The 18027-nt window shown below is 42.0% G+C and overlaps 1 protein-coding gene across 1 annotated transcript; it reads left to right on the forward strand.

The window, feature by feature from the left end:
* Positions 1-9429: 9429 nt before the first annotated feature.
* LOC130019205 (40S ribosomal protein SA-like) lies at positions 9430-9937 on the forward strand. The gene has a single exon (XM_056109820.1). The coding sequence runs from the start codon at positions 9506-9508 to the stop codon at positions 9734-9736; it is 231 nt and encodes a 76-aa protein (XP_055965795.1). The 5' UTR covers positions 9430-9505; the 3' UTR covers positions 9737-9937.
* Positions 9938-18027: the final 8090 nt, after the last annotated feature.

An 18027-nucleotide genomic window follows, 5' to 3' on the forward strand; every position in this document is an offset into this window, starting at 1 on the left:
CTCAGAGTCAAAGTCTGGAAAACAATTCTACAGGCAAACAGCTCCCATAAAAAAGCTGGGGTAGCCATCCTAATATCAGACCACATGGATTTCAGAGTGAGGAAGGTCATAAGAGACAGTGAAGGCCATTTCTTATTGATCAAAGGATCTGTGCAACAGGAAGAACTTACAATAATAAATGTATATGCACCTAATGAGAGACCAGCAAAATACTTAAAACAACTACTCATACATTTGGAAAAATACATCAATAGCAACACAATACTAGTGGAAGACTTCAAAACCACTTTGTCACCTCTTGATAGATCAACCAGAATCAAGCTTAGCAAGGACATACTTCATCTGAGGGAAACAATGGAAGAAAGAGACTCAGTAGATATATACAGGACACTTCATCCTCAAAAGGCTGAATACACATTCTTCTCAAGCGTACATGGAACATTCTCCAAGATAGACCACATGCTGAGCCACAAAACATGCCTCCATAAAATTAAGAAGATAGAGATTGTATCAACAATCTTCTCAGACCACAATGCGCTGAAATTAGAAGCAAATTACACACAAAAACAGAAAACTAAATCAAACACCTGGAAATTAAACAGTGCGCTATTGAACAAGTGGCTTAGAAAGGAAATCAAAGAGGAATCAAAAGATTCCTAGAAATGAATGAAAATGAGAACACGAGTTACCAAAACTTATGGGACACAGCAAAAGCTGTGTTAAAAGGAAAGTTTATAGCTCTACAAGCATTCCTCAGGAAGGAGGAGCGAGCATACATAAGTATCCTAACCTCACAGCTTAAGACCTTGGAGAAGGACCAAAAAAAGGAGCACAACCCGAACAGGAGAAAGGAAACAATAAAACTCAGAGCAGAGATTAATGAGATGGAAACCCAAAAAACAATCCGAAAGATCAATGAAATCAAGAGCTGGTTCTTCGAGAAAATTAACAAGATCGATAAGCCTCCAGCAAAACTCACAAAGAAAGGGAGAGAGAAAACCCTAATAAACCGAATCAGAAATGAAAAGGGGGTCATTGCAACAGAAACTACAGAAATTCAAAGGATCTTCAGGGAGTACTTTGAGAAGCTTTATGCCACGGAACATCAAAACCTCGAGGAAATGGATAAATTCCTAGACTCCTACAGACTCCCAAGGCTGAACCAAAAAGACCTGGAATACCTGAACAGACCTATCACCATCAAGTAAATTGAAATGGTAATAAAAAGTCTCCCCAAGCACAAAAGTCCTGGCCCGGATGGATTCACTAGTGAATTCTTCCAAATCTTTAAAGAAGACTTACTCCCAATCCTCTTTAAGCTTCTCCACGAAATTGAAATATCAAAAACACTTCCGAACAGTTTCTACGAAGCAAATATCACACTGATACCAAAAGCAGACAGAGATACCACAAAGAAAGAGAATTACAGAACGATATCCCTGATGAACACAGATGCAGAGATCCTCAACAAACGACTACCAAATAGAATCCAACTACTCATCAAAAAGATCATACACCATGACCAAGTAGGATTCATCCCAGGGATGCAAGGATGGTTCAACATTTGGAAATCAATCAACATAATCCATAATATCAACAAAAGAAAAGATAAAAAGCATATGATTATATCAATAGATGCAGAGAAAGCATTTGACAAGATCCAGCACCCCTTTATGATGAAAACCCTAGCCAAAATGGGTATAGAGGGGACCTTCCACAACATAATTAAAGCCATCCACCACAAGCCTACAGCAAGCATCATCCTCAATGGGGAAAAACTGAGAGCCTTCCCTCTAAGATCAGGGACGAGACAAGGATTCCCACTCTCTCCACTGCTGTTCAATATAGAACTGGAAGTACTTGCAATAGCGATTAGGCAAGAAAAAGATATTAAGGGCATTCAGGTAGGAAAGGAAGAAATCAAGCTCTCACTATTCGCAGATGATATGATACTCTACGTAGAGAACCCAATAACCTCCACCAAAAAACTCCTAGAAACAATAGTCTCATATAGTAAATTTGCAGGCTATAAAATCAATACCCAAAAGTCCATGGCTTTCCTATACACAAACAGTGAGAGACAAGAAAGCAACATGAAAAAAAAATCCCGTTCAAAATTGTGCCCCAGAAAATCAAGTACCTAAGAATCAGCTTAACTAAGGAAGTAAAGGACCTGTACAAAGAAAACTACAAAACGCTACTTCAGGAAATAAAAGAGGACATGAGGAAATGGAAAGATATCCCCTGCTCATGGGTCGGGAGACTTAACATTGTCAAAATGGCAATACTACTGAAAGCATTGTATAAATTCAATGCAATCCCTATAAGGATACCCATGACATTCTTCAAAGAAATGGAGCAAACACTCCTGAAATTTATATGGAACAGTAAGCCCCCACGAATACCTAAAGCAATTCTTGGGAAAAAGAAAATGGGAGGAATAAACCTCCCGAACTTCAAACTCTACTACAAAGCAGCAATAATTAAAACAGCATGGTACTGGAACAAAGGCAGAACTGCAGACCAATGGGCCCTCCTGTTGATCGTCGATTTGCTCGATCGGGCCCAGTAACGTCTCCATTGGAGACTTTGTTGTTACTGTGTCTGGCATATCGAATACTCTCGGTAGCTTGCCGGGCTCTCCGAGAGGGGCGGAAGAATCGAACTCGGGTCTGCCATTTTGGCCGCTTGTAAGGCGAACACCCTACCGCTGTGCTATCGCTCGCTCCAGCACAGCGGTAGGGCGTCTGCCTTGCGCGCAGCCAACATGGCCGACCAGAGTTTGATTCCTCTGCCCCTCTCGGAGAGCCTGGCAAGCTACCGAGAGTATTCGATATGCCAGACACAGTAACAACAAAGTCTCCAATGGAGACGTTACTGGGCCCGCTCGAGCAGACCAATGGAACAGGGTTAAATACACTGACATCTCCCCTCAATCATATGATCATCTAATCTTTGATAAAGGTGCAAGTAATGTGAAGTGGAGTAAGGAAAGCCTCTTTAACAAATTGTGCTGGCATCACTGGACGGCTACATGCAAAAAAAATGGGCTCAGAACTCTGCCTAACACCATGTACAAAAGTAAGATCAAAATGGATTAAAGACCTCAACATCAGACCAGACACCATAAGGTACATTGAAGACAAAGTTGGCAAAACCCTCCATGACATTGAAGCTAATGGTATCTTCAAAGATGCAACGCCACTGGCCGAGCAAGTGAAAACATAGATAGATAAATGGGACTATCTATCTTAAACTAAGAAGCTTCTGTACCTCCAAAGAAACAGTGACCAAAATACAAAGACAGTCTACAGAATGGGAAAGGATATTCGCCAAATACACATCTGACAAGGGATTGATATCCAGGATATAAAAAATACTGGTTAAAATCCACAAGAAGAAAACATCCAACCCCATCCAAAAATGGGGCAATGAAATGAACAGAAACTTCCTCAAAGAAGAAATCCGAATGGCAAAAAAGCACATGAGAAAATGCTCTACATCATTAATCATCAGGGAGATGCAGATCAAAACCACAATGAGATACCATCTCACACCTCAGAGACTGGCCCACATTCAAAAGAACAAAAGCAACTGATGCTGGCCCGGATATGGCGAGAAAGGGACACTCCTTCACTGTTGGTGGGAATGTCGACTGGTTCAGCCCTTCTGGAAAACAGTATGGACGATTCTCAAAAAAATAGAAATTGACCTCCCATTTGACCCAGCAATACCACTCCTAGGAATATATCCCAGAGAGGCAAAAATGTACAGTTGAAGTGACATCTGCACTTGTTTGTTCATTGCAGCACTCTTTACAATAGCCAGAAACTGGAAGAAACCTGAATGCCCAAGAACAGATGACTGGTTAAAGAAACTTTGGTACATCTACACAATGGAGTACTATGTATCTCTTAGAAAAGATGAAGTCATGAAATTTACATACAAGTGGTACAATATGGAAAGTATCATGCTAAGAAAAATGAGTCAGAAAGAGAGGGATAGACATAGAAAGATTGCATTCATCTGGGGGATATAAAGTAACCAAATATGAGATTAATACCCAAGAATAGCTGAGAGCAGCACCAGGAGGATTACTTCATAACCTCGAGGCCAGCCGGGTATTCTAGGGGAAAGGGCAGTTCAGATGGAGAAGGGAGCACCAAATAAAGGGTGTTTGGAGGATCCTCCCAGGAGGGGAGATGCATGTTGAAAGTAGACTATGGACTGAACATGTTTGCCACTCAATGCCTCTTTTGCAGACCACAACACCCAAAAGGAGAGAGAGAACACAGGGGATTGCCCTGCCACAGAGGCAGGGGGAGATGGGGGGATGGGGGTGGGGGGGATATTATCCATGGTGGTGGAAAATGGGCACTGGTGGAGGGATGGGTATCTGATCATTGTATAATCGAAACCCAACCCCCCAAAATAGTAAATCTACAACTGTACCTCATGGTGTTTCACTAATAAAAAATTTTTTAAAAAAAGTAATTAAATAAAGTTATATGAATAATGAAAAAAAAGTTGTACAACTACTTTCATCAGGTAATTCCAGAACATGTTCATCATCTTCTAATCAGATCCCATGTCCATTAGCAGTCACATTTTTTGTCGTTTTGCTTTGTTTTGTTTCGGTTTTGTGGGGAGACCACACATGGTAATACTTAAAGGTTATTTCTGGATATGCACTTGGGAATCACTCCTAGCTTGCTTGGGGGACAGTATGGGACATCAGGAATTGAACTCGGTGTGGCCACATGCAAACCAAATGCCTTATGCACTGACTGTCTCTCTGACCCCAGCAGTCACTCTTTATGGCACCACCGATGGATCACAATCCCCTCATGTACTCTGTTTCTGACTCTGCCTACTGTACACATTTCACACAAATAGAGTCAATATGTAGCCTGCAAACAGTTCCCTCCACTTCCCTATCCATTCATATTGTACCATGCATGTATCAGCATTGCATTTATGTTCTGAGCTGAAGAAAGTTCAGAGATGAGCATCTCACATTGTATTGATCCCCTCATTCATCGAGAGACATCTAAGTTGTTTCCTCATTTTAGCTAACAGTAATAAAGCTGATATGCACAATCATTTGCAGGGGTTCCATTTTCAAGCACTAGGTATAAACCTGGCCTATACGTGTCTGTGTGTTTGTGTGTGTGTGTACATGAAGAAAATGTTTCATCATGCAGGATCTTATGTTTAACCCTTTGAAAACCTGTTGTGTTGACCAGGTTTCCTGAGTTTCTTTTTTCCCTTTGCCTTTTCATCTCTCTTGATGCCTTCTAAATCTGCTTTCTGGTTGTTTAGGCCCCACTTGGCACATAATTTGGAAAATAGTGGTGAGTTTAAGTGCACAGCGGATGGACAAAGACCCAGCAGGGTTCTCAGGGTTAGTGTGGGGCCCCGTGAGTGGAGCTGTGGAGCACACAGGGTGGGCAGCAGTGCTGAGTGGAGCCAGAGGGACATTTTCCAAAGTTCTGGTCGTTTTGGATGTATTCTAAATTTCTAGGCACTAGTTTTAAAACAACAATCCTCACAAATGGAAGCACACCCAGCTCTTTCTCCCAGGGGTTTATTATAGTATAATCAGAGCACCCCATCAGGAATATGTTGTACTGAATAATATAAAATTCAATATTGAATAAGAATAAAGATGGTTTTAATGCAACAAACATATGAGAGAATAATTCCAGCTGGGCACATCAGGGAATATTATTTTGGAATCTTCCCTGAAATCATTATTATTAGCTCTTAAAAGATGACTAAGCTTTAAACATGCAAAAATGAAGAAGTAGTGAATCTCAGACCAAGAACATAACATAAGAGACTGAGTTAAAGTGAGAATGAGAGGTTACAGTGAGGAGACAGAACATAAAATGTGTGGAAGAAAGTGGAGTAAAAGTTTACTCTCCACAGGATAGACAATAGTGTCAACAGCAAAACATTGGTAAAATTTAAAGGAAAATCTAATATGCAAAGGAAGGAAACATTTCAGATATACTGAGTATAAGGCCCAGGGATAGCTCACTGGTCATATCATCTGACTTGCAAGCATAAGGCCATGAGTTGAACCTCAGGAACCTCCTCACATATGGCTAGCATGACCCAGTGGCATTGCCAACTAGGATCCCTATGACACAACTGAGTATGTGATCTGCAGTACAATAAAGTGTGCAGACCTGAAAACAAATTGTGTGTGATCATCAATAATGAGTGTGACCGGGTGCTGGGAGATGGCTTCGAGGCTAAAGCACCTGCTTTGCAAGTAGGAAGCTGAGAGTTCAACACCAGAATCACCAGGTGCACAAAGCATAATCCTGGCAGTGTTGCTGTTCATGCCTGAAGGCTCTGTTGTCTGTGATTCCACTTCCACAAGGGACTTTCATTCACACCACAGCCAAGTATGTGTGAAGACAAGTGTGTGACTAAAGGACACAAATCCTAGTGAACTAAAAAGATATGGAGACATTATAGCCTAGACTGCCAAAAGACTGGTTCAGTCAAGACTGATCCAAAGATACAGCAGATCTGTTGATGTCAGAAACCTGGATTTATTCCTCCTATAGCCTCATCATACCTGGTCTTGAAAAGCAAATCTGACTACGAATCTCCATGGAAAAATACAAATGAAATTTATGTTGTACTTCCTTATTCTTCCCATCATCTACCCAGGAAAGGCTTAAACCAAATGGCATGATACCACAGGTACTCAATTACTCCTGCATCGAGGTTAATAAAGGAAAAGATAGAACCATAAGAACATCCACCTTTGCCAGGCAAAGAAGAGGGAGGAAGTAAGATAAGGCAAAGAAAAAAGAATTCTGACAGCACTGAATACACTGAGAGTAATAGTGAAGTAGTTGAGACCCAGATTTGGGGAACTGGAGCAGACTCAGAAAAATGAAATGAGTCACCAGGAACCCCCTTTGACCCCAGTGGTTTCCACGAAAATTTTCACTTTACAATAATCCAACAATGATGCTCAATCACAGACTTTGTGTTCATCCATTATATTTTATTTTATTAGCAACCAATGCACCAATATGGCAATTCCAACAAAAACAGCTTTGGAACTATCTTAAAAACAAATAACGTATCAATATTAGAAAACTGGAAATACAGAGCTCAAAAGGGCTAATACCTATTTAGCCAATGAAGAAAGAAGAACCCAATTAGAATTTCTGCAGAATGCCATGTGACAAAAAAAAAGCAAAACTCTGTGATTATCAAATAGATCTGAACTAAATATTAAATAAACTCTTTCATAAAAAGGTGTCATTTGAATTAAAAAATAGCTGGTTCCCCCTGCCTCTTTAATTGAGACAAAAAATTCAAACAAAAATCAGCTTAACACCTAGATCAAAAAATAGAAAATTATAATCAACACTGAACTTTTCATGAAATTATAACAGGCTGTAAACTGCAAATAGCACATTTCAAGACTCTTGTGCACTTCCCTAAAGATGCATTTATTCCAAACATGCTATCTCCCAATGCACCTGGCTCTAGAAAAACACGAGTCATATATGCTGAGAAACTCCTCACAACTTTAACCTTTTGGAGAAGAAATGCATAGTCTTCTGCCCATGCACTAGTAAAGAGGCCTGTGAAAAACAATTTCACAGTTTATAAAGCAAAATCATGTTGGCACTTTGAGGCCTGCCAGCCAGTATTTGAGATATAGAAGCAACAAATTCATCCCAGTTGAATGAAAGAATTGAAAGTTGAATTGCCAGACTTCAACCCTAGATTGCTGCCTTATAACTTGGGAAACAATTGCACGGAGACTTATTCTGGAACTTGGGCACACATAGGGACAGACGCCACAAGCCTTGTAATGAATGAAATTAATGTAATGAATGATGAAATCCCCGGTGAATAATAAATCAGCGTGGGGCTCGGGGTTTACATGTCACACTTCATGGAAAAGCTTTGTGGTGCCTGATATCACAAGCGACATCAGCTGGGAAAGGACTTGGTGGAAGAATGATACCCACCGAATGAATGATCTACAAGCCAGACAAGTCACTTCAGGCAAACATACTGTGGCTTTTGTCTTAGGGTTCTGATTTGGGGCTCTACAGAGAAACAGCTGCACCCGTGTGAGGAAAAGGAGCAGAGGGATTTGCTTTCTCCTTGGCAGATAGAGAAAGTGCCCCAGTACAATAGCAATTGCTAGAGGGGAGAAATGTTCCAGCACTTTCTAAAAGTCCCTCATATTCTGAATACTAAAGAACTTTTCTCAGGCATTTTGAATGAGCTAAAAACCAGTTTTGAACGATAAAGTATTAAACCATTCCTATGGGGAATAAGAACACTGGAGATTATTTACTTTTCTGTAATTACTCTGGCACATCGGGAGATTAGCTTTCAAATGCTACTAGGTTTGCATACAGAGATTTCAATAATGAAGAAAAATTACTTCATGTTTTCAACATTTTGGAGTTTGAAGTATATATTACTGTTAAAGAATGAATACTGGTTAACACCTGTGCAATGAATAATAATTACCAAACCTATGGATTGTTCCTCAAACGTCTGTACACTTTCCTCAAAAACTATCATTGGCCTCTAAGAAGCATTTTGACTTGTGTTAGCACCAAGGGCAAATGAAAAAGCATTTATACATAAACAGGTAAGTTGAGTTTCCCAATTTTTCGATGTTGTGGGGAGCAGTGGTCAGTGAGCCCTAGGGTCAGTCACTCCTAGTGATACTCAGCCAGAATGAATAGTTCAATGCATGCAGTCTCCAATGTTGCTTGGAGTCATCAGGGTCACATTCAACTATGCACAAAGAACCCCCAGGGATACATCTGGAGGTGCTGGGGAAGATGGGGAGATTCCACCCAGGGGATATCAGGCCCTCAACCAGGGCCTCACATTTGCAAAGTAGGATGTCTCCAAGAGTCAATGGAGACATCTTGCTTTTTTGACATCACTAAGAACGCTGTCTCCAAGAATCAAATCTTTGATTTTTAACCCCTTTTCCCTTAGTCACCGTGAAATTACCTAGCTATTCATATTGGGTTTCCGGCATACATAGTTTCAACACCAATCCTTTTACCAGTGCCCACTTCCCTCCACCAATTCCCCCACATCACCTCCTAATCCTACTGTCCACAGTCTGCCTCAATAAAGGGCACTTTTTAAAAACATATTTTTTGCATTATGGTTTTACTGTACTGTTGCCAACTGTGTTTCATCCAAAACATGTTAGCACCTTTCAGCACCACCTCCTCCTCCCATTTGATCTTCTCTCCACTATAGTTATTAGCCCCTCCCTGTCCTCTCTCAGCCCCCTCAGGTGGGATGTTTCCTACTAACTACAGGTTCTCACATCTCTTTTTCCACTGTTTGAGCATTCATTATTCCACCATAATCCCGTATACTCTCCATATAAAAGATCATTCTGTGTAACACAGACTCTCCTCTACGCTATGTGGACATTGCCATCCCTTGCAACAACAAGGGAGCTCACTCTGTGGGCCTCATGTGGTGGATGCTGGCCCGGGAGGTTCTGCGCATGCGAGGCACCATCTCCCGTGAACACCCATGGGAAGTCATGCCTGATCTCTACTTCTACAGAGATCCCGAGGAGATTGAAAAGGAAGAGCAGGCCGCTACTGAGAAGGCCGTGACTAAGGAGGAATTCCAGGGTGAATGGACTGCCTCAGCTCCGGAGTTCACCGCAACTCAGCCTGAGGTTGCAGACTGGTCTTAAGGGGTGCAGGTGCCCTCCATGCCCATTCAGCAGTTCCCTACTGAAGATTGGAGTGCTCAGCCTGCCACAGAAGACTGGTCTGCAGCTCCTACTGCTCAGGCCACTGAGTGGGTTGGAACCACCACTGAGTGGTCTTAAGCTGTTCGTCTAGACTCAAACGGGAAATGAAAATAAGGTTGACGGAAAATAAAATAAATGAGTTTCTAAAAGTGAAAAAAAATAAATAAAAGTTCATTCTGGGTGGGTCTCTATCCTGACTAACTTCACTCAGCAGAGTTTTGAGCTCCCTTCATGTAGCAGCAGAATGACTGCATGCTAGTCTTGAATTTTTTTTTAAATAGGGATACTTCCAACTGTGCTCAAGGCTTATTCCTGGCTCTGTGGTGGCTCACAAGGATGACTCCTGGCAGGGCTCAGAGTACCATATATGGTTCTGAGGAGAGAATGAATTCAGGTCAGCCTTGTGCAAAATAAATGCCCTTCCTGCTATACTCTCTTTATTATCCAAGTCAGGCATTCAACAATCTCACAGGATAGATATAAATTCTTCTGGGTTACAAAAAAAATTTAGGCCAGAGAGACATCTTAGCACACTGAGTGCATGCTTTGCATGTATCCACATGGCCCGGTGCCCAGAGTACCACTGGGAGCAATGCCCAAGCACCGAGGCAGGAGTAGCTCCTGAGCACTGCTGGGTATGTCCTAAACTTTAAAAATACCTATCTTAAAGAAGTGAGAACTGTACTTTATATATTCATTATTTACTGGAATCTTTTCTTAGTTCTCAGGATGATCTGTGATGTGATTTAAACTGAGGTGAAATATATCACTGCAAGGTTCTTAGAGAATGTCGATCCTTATAAACCCCTCTGCTTCTTGAAGTCTTTTCAGCTAGGAATAACTTAGATAAGTAACAGTATGTGTACTCCTTTTAAAAGGTTTTAATTTAAAAATAATTATCAATTCAAAGAAAGTTGGATAGACTATGGAGAGTTCTCAGCAGCATTACCCCACCTTCCCCTGATGCTGACACCTTGCATGGTTGTGATTTAGTACCAATTGGTACAATACTTATACACATACAGGTCTGATTCAGATGCAGCATGTTCTACATCACTCACTGTGTGTGTGTGTCCAGTACAATCCAACACAATGCTTTCCTCTTTATAGAGTCATGTAAACCATCGTTATGTTCAAAATACTGAATTCTAGCCCATCATTGAAATTTTTTTATGTTTATGCTCACACCCTGTCCCATGGCACAGAAATGTAGGTAAGGCTTCTGAGAGGAGAACTGTTGTCAGCACCACTAATCCAGGCAGTTTGAGGTGGCATTCTCAGGTATTTCAGGATCATCTTGGGAATGTCAAACATGTCTTCCTTCTATTGTTAAAAGTCTCAGATAAGAAACTACTCCTGACATAAATGTACAGTTTCTCAATATTATGCATTGAGAATGCTCATTCATTCAGTAGCTAAGACATCCAAAGCAAAGCAACAAACAGGTGATCTTCTAGAAGTTCAGAGAACTTACATAAAATTCCAAATTTGTTTTGTTCTCCCCAAATATTTTTTCAGAACTGAATCCCTGAGAAAAATTAGTAAATTAGAAGGGAAAAATTAAATACAAAATATAAATAGATGGCAAACTCAACTCCTGATATAACAATCACTTGTATCACTTGTCATCCTGTTATTCATTGATTTGCTCAAGCGGGCACCAGTAATGTCTTCATTCATCCCTGTCATGTGCTAGTATAGCCCAATGGCATCTGCTTGCTCCAGGAACACGAAGAGCCTCAAACCGTTTGTTCAGGGTTTTGACGACTAAGTCTGACCATCTCGTAGGTGGGCAGCCACGCATTTTTTTGACATCCCATGGAATCCAGCTGGTAACAGCTCTAGTCCAGCGGTCATCTCTAAATTGTATTACGTGCCTGGCCCATCTGATTTTCGATGCTTTCGCAAACAAGACAGCGTCCCTGATTCTTGATCATCGACGGAGGTCAGAACTCTGGATTCCTCTCACTTGAGTGAAATGTGATATTAAGCATAGCTCTTTCAGTTTATTCCTCTTTGGGATACCTGAATAGCTTTCTCCTCCTGTTTTCATAGGGTCCAAGTCTGACCAGGTATGCACTAACATAAGCCTCAGAGACCTGGGACCTCAGATACAACTTCACTTGATCACTTGATACCCCGTTAGTAAAAGATTTACTGGAGCAGGTGCCAGTAACGTCTCCACTCATCCCTATTGCGTGCTAGCGTAGCCCAATGGCATGTGTTCATTCTAGGAACATGCAGAGCCTCAAACCGGTCATTCAGGGTCTTGACAAAGAAGTCTGACCATCTTGTAGGTGGGTGTCCACACGATCTTTTGATGTCCCATGGAATCCAGTCAGTAATGGCTCTAGTCCAGCAATTGTCTTTAATACCTCATTACGTGTCCAGCCCATCTGATTTTTGATGCCTTGGTAAATGAGACAGTGTCCCTGATTCCTGAGCATTGACGGAGATCTGAACTCCGGATTCTATCTCTCATTCGAGTGAAGCTCCAAGCATAGCTCCAATACTCCAAGCATAGCTCTTTTGATTCCTCTTTGAGAGACTCGAATAGCATTCTCATTCTGTTTTTGCAGGGCCCAGGTCTCTGAGGCATATGTTAATGCAGGAAGAACAGTGGAATCGAAGAGATGTGCTCGGAACTGGAGGTTCTTTGTCCTCTTAGTTATTTCTTCAACGCTATTGAAGGCATTCCAAGCCCCTCTCTTCCTCCTGCGTAACTCAGGTGCCAGGTCATTCATAATGTTGATTTCTCGACCTAGGTATATATAACTGTTGCATTCGAAGATGGTGGTTCAGTTGAGAGTGAATGGAACATAAAGAACAAGACTGTTTCTCATGAACATTGTCTGTGTGAGATTCAGTTGTAATCCAACCTTTCCGCACTCACAAAGTCGGTTACCATTTGTGCCTCTTGGCTGATGTTTGGTGTTATTAAAACAATGTCATCAGCAAAGCGGAGGTGGTGTAGTTGCCAACCACCTATCTTCACTACCATTCCTTCCCATTCCAGTCATCGCATGATGTTCTCAAGGGTGGCACTGAAGAGTTTTGGTGAAATGGTATCACTCTGCCAAACCCCTCTCTTGACATGAATGATTACTTCTTTGTAGAATGGTGATATCCTGGTAGCAAATCCATAATAGAGCTCACGGAGGATCTTGATGTATTGAGTTTGTACACCATGATTGGCTAGGACTTCGATGACCGCTTTCGTCTCAACAGAATCAAAGGCCTTCTGTAAATCAATGAACATTAGACAGAGTGTCATCTTGAACTCCTGAGAAACCTCAATGAGCTTGGTTATCATGTGGATATGGTCGATGGTGCTGAATCCTTTTTGGAACCCAGCTTGTTCTCATGGTTGTCCTTCACCTAGTGTTCTGCCAATCCTATTCAGGATGACTCAAGTGAAAACAGTTTGTAGATGACAGTCAATAGGCAGATTGGGCGATAGTTGCCAATGTCATGAATGTCTCCCTTCTTGTATAGTAGTAAAGTCTTGCTGGTTTTCCATTGGGATGGAACCTTGCATTCAGATAGTGTGTGAAGAGCAGAGCCAGTATATTGATGAGTACTGATGGGTATGATACAACAATACTTAAATTTAATTTTCTATAGTTTAAAATCTACAGTCAAGGCCTTTTGATGAGTACTGACTTCAAATAACAGTGGAGTAACTGTGAGACTTGTGAGTGGAGTAATTGTGAGACTAGCTCTTCTGAAAATAAGTGTGAAGTTTACAAAAAATAGAAAAAAAACCAACCCTCTGAAAATATTGAAGAAAAATAAAAGCAGAGTTGACCTTTGCAAGAGAGAAACCGCACTGGGTAAGATGTACTTTGGTACATCTTTTTCCTGAGGACAACATTGCTGGAATTGAAGCAGAAATCCAGTCTCGTTTCATAGAAGAGTCAATGGACAGCGTCTGAGGCTGCCGCAACTCTCTTAACAGTGCTTGAGAGCAGTAATAGGTCAGTGAGACACTTGCCTTACACACAGATACCCCAGGTTCTCTCCCCAACACTACAAATAGCCCCCTGAAGTGAACAATGAGCTCAGAGTCAGAAAGTTGCCCTGAAAACTGCCAGGTGTGGTCCACAAACCAAAAACCAGAAAAAGGGGTAGGTAGAAGTCAAAGAAATAAGTTTAGAGAATGGATTTCCAAAACCCACAATCGGTATATAAATCCTTGACTTACTACTTAATTGTGCATGGATGGAGTAAGACTCCAAAGAGCCTCCAGGGAAAAAAATTCTAAACATCCAAAGAAAGACAGACAGAACCAAATAGTTTCAGCAATTGCTCATCAAACAAAATTTGCAATTCAAATTTTGCTTTTAATTCCAGCCAAGGTAATGGGACTTGGGAAATAACCTGTACTTTCCATACTTTCCACTGAGTACTAGTAAGACTCCGACAGTATGAACAAAATATACTGAAGGCTAAATCCCAGGATTTACGGCAAAATCAAACTAATACCACCTCTAATGTTTAATATGACTGTTAGGGAAGGTAACTAGCTATTATAATACCAAGTAAGTATTCAGAGGATAATAATTAGAATATTTTCAAAATATAATCAATATATTGGCATGTCAGTAAAAATCTATATGTGTTTATATATATGCATATATATACAATAAGTAAGGAAATGTGACACATAGCAAGAGAAAATGTGGACATTAAGAACAATGTGGCCATCTTTACAGCACTCAACAACAAAGAAGAAAACTGCTGGGTGGCTCCACAGCTCCCGGAGAATGCTCCAGGTCCCAAACAGAGCCAATATCACCGGGAAGTCCCAGATGGGGTAGGTGGTGCATCCTGCCTTCTCCAGATGGATCCCTGGTAACCATGAGCCTCTACAAGCATAGCTTGGGCATGCGGGAACCAGGACATTTACTCCAAGTCACACAGCCACTTATGTGGCCATGCGACATCTCCTTATATACAAAGTGATCAATGGAAAGTAAATCATCCAACGTTTCTCTCTGAAAATCAGGCTTAACTCTTTTGCAAACCACAACACCCAAAAGGAGTGAGAGAACACAGGGGAATGTCCTGTCACAGAGGCAGGGTGGAATGGGGGGCCTGGGGGGTGGGAGGGATACTGGGATCCATGGTGGTGGGAAATGATCACTGGTGGGGGTATGGGTATTCAAAATAAATAAATTTTTTAAAAAAGAACAATGTTCGTGTTAGAATCAGCTTAAAAACTTTTAAAATAATTATACTGGGTCAGAGCAATAGTACAGCAGGTAGGGGCATTTGCCTTGTACGCAGCTGACCTGGGTTCGACCCCTGGCATCCCATGTGGTCTCCCAGCACCACCAGGAGTAATTTTCGAGTGCTGAGCCAGGAGTAACCCCTGAACATTGTCAGGTGTGACCCCCCCAAAAACAAAAATAAATAAAATTATTATATTTTATTTTATAATAGTGCCTAAGAAATAGCCCATGGGCATAGTGAATATGCCTTGTAAGCATATAAGCATATGAGTCCCCTGTGTCCCATATGCATAAAATCTAACAACTCTGCTATCTTCAGTCCACACCACTTCTGGATACACAAGTACTATGGAAAGAGTGCCATCCCAGCAAACACAGCAACTAAAAAGATGGCCACATCCAGCTCCGCAGGACCGCCCACCAGTCCATCGGCCCCTCCCCTCCAGGTGGGTAGGGGCACCCAGCAGGGAAGTGCTCCTGCACCCCAGCCGTATCTTCATTCCCGCATGAAGGCCAGTGGGGAGACTTGTCCGTCCAGCTCCAAGGTACCGCCCACCAGTCCATCAGCCCCTCCCCTCCACGTGGGTAGGGGGCGTCCAGCCGGGAAGCGCTCCTGCCCCCCAGCCGCGCCTCCATTCCCACCTCCATCCCCGCCCAGCAGGGAGACTGTCCACCACTGTTCCTCCATTCCAGGATCCTGGGTGGGAGTGGCCTGGGACGGGCTAGGGGCATGGCCACCAGGAAGTGGGCGTGGCCTCCCAAAAGTGGGCGTGGCCTTCTCCTCAGCGGCCGGCCTTAGCAGCCACAGTTATATCACTCACATCAAGCACTCAGGACTCTCATCCCACAACTTGTCGCCTAATACCAACCAAATATTTCCCACCTCTTCTACTACAATCCAACAACATCCCACTCGCCTACTCCATTTCCAACAAAGACCTGTTTGAAAATAGCTGTATAAGCCCAGTAGCACCAATAGCACCAAATAGCACCTCCTCAAAAAGTTCCATTCAATGTCGGTTATAAAACAAAGAATAACGCCTGATTGAGAAGAAGGTCAAACTCAGAAACGTAGAAGGGTGCCTACAATCGACCAACCTTCTCCAAAATCCTTTCCCACCTTAAAGGGAACAGTATGATCTGCGCCAGATGGGAACCAAGGCCCATTTTTCGGCAACAAAACTGAATGGCTCCTGGCAGTCTCTCCTCATTCAACCAGGTACAGCCTGGCCCTCATGGCTTGGGATTCTCCCTGGGCATGCACAGCTAGCTCGATCCCCTAGAATAGCCGGTTTTCTCCCTTGACCTGAGCGAGACGGGAACTGAAGCAACATCCCATCTCGCGGCAACAAAGCTGAACGGATCCGGGAACTCTCTCCTCACTCAACCAGAATAGTAACAGTGAACCTGAAGGACTAAACCACACTGGTCACAATGGTAAAGCAACGCAAAAGCCAACCAAACTTTCTTATTGAAGAGGCAGCCCAGAAGACACCAACAGTATTGTAGTGTTAGACAACCTCTCTGACAAAGAATTCAGAAGGGAGCTACTTAGGATGCTTAGGGAACTAAAAGAAACAATGGAAAGCAATGCCAATAAAAGACAAGAGGATTTGAAGGCAGAAATGAGAAAAATGCAATCGGAAATGTCGGACCTAAAACATCTGGTAGGCGAATTGAAAACCTCAGTGGAAGGCCTCAGCAGCAGAGTAACAGTTGCTGAGAACAGAATCAGTGAGCTCGAAGATGAAGTTCAGAGACTCACTAGAAAAGAGCAGAAAATGGAAAAAAGACTCACAGTTCGGGAACAGATGGCAAGAGAAGATCGCGATGAAGCCAAGAGGGGTAATATAAGAATTATTGGAGTCCCAGAGGGACAGGAAGAAAACCTTGATGAAGAAGAAACTGTCAAAGACATCATTGCTACAACGTTTCCAGAGCTGAAGAAAACTTGAGACCACATTCAGGAGGCCCGAAGGGTACCAGCTAGAAGAAATCCGAACAAAAATACCCCAAGACACATCCTGATCAAAATGACCAAAACCTTAGACAGAGACAAAATTCTGAAAGCAGCAAGATCGAAGAAAGAAATCTCTTACAAAGGAGCATCCTTAAACTTCACAGCTGATTTTTCTGATGAAACCCTCTTGGCCCGAAAACAGTGGTGGGACATAGTAAAAAAGCTCAATGAAATAAATGCATCTCCAAAAATACTTTACCCAGCGAGACTCTCATCCATAATAGAAGGAACAACACACAGTTTCACAGACAAACAACAGCTCAGGAACTTCAGAGACTCAAAACCATGGTTACAAGAACAACTAAATGGGCTACTTGAAGGAAAGAAAGGCCCCTCAAATACACCAAATTTCAACAGAACAATGGGTCAAAATCCCATAACAATAATCTCTCTCAATGTCAATGGGCTAAATGCACCAATTAAAAGACATAGAGTGGCAGGATGGATTAGAAAATTGAACCCAACATTCTGCTGCCTGCAAGAAACATATCTCAATAGTCAAAGCAAACACAGACTCAGAGTCAAAGGCTGGAAAACAATCCTACAGGCAAACAGCTCCCATAAAAAAAGCTGGGGTAGCTATCCTAATATCAGACCACATCGATTTCAGAGTGAAGAAGGTCATAAGAGACAGTGAAGGCCATTTCTTATTGATCAAAGGATCTGTACAACAGGAAGAACTTACAATAATAAATGTATATGCACCTAATGAGAGACCAGCAAAATACTTAAAACAACTACTCATACATTTGGAAAAAGACATCAATAGCAACACAATACTAGTGGGAGACTTCAACACCGCTTTGTCACCTCTTGATAGATCAACCAGACTCAAGCTTAGCAAGGACATACTTCATCTGAGGGAAACAATGGAAGAAAGGGACTCAGTAGATATATACAGGACACTTCATCCTCAAAAGGCTGAATACACATTCTTCTCAAGCGTACATGGAACATTCTCCAAGATAGACCACATG

This window comes from Sorex fumeus, unplaced genomic scaffold (assembly GCF_029834395.1).
Source record: "Sorex fumeus unplaced genomic scaffold, SorFum_2.1 ptg000008l, whole genome shotgun sequence".
NCBI classification, from domain to species: Eukaryota; Metazoa; Chordata; class Mammalia; order Eulipotyphla; family Soricidae; genus Sorex; species Sorex fumeus.

Bases quoted from the DNA above. Each gene is read 5' to 3' on its own strand.
- LOC130019205 (XM_056109820.1), top strand. From the start codon at position 9,506: ATGTGGTGGATGCTGGCCCGGGAGGTTCTGCGCATGCGAGGCACCATC.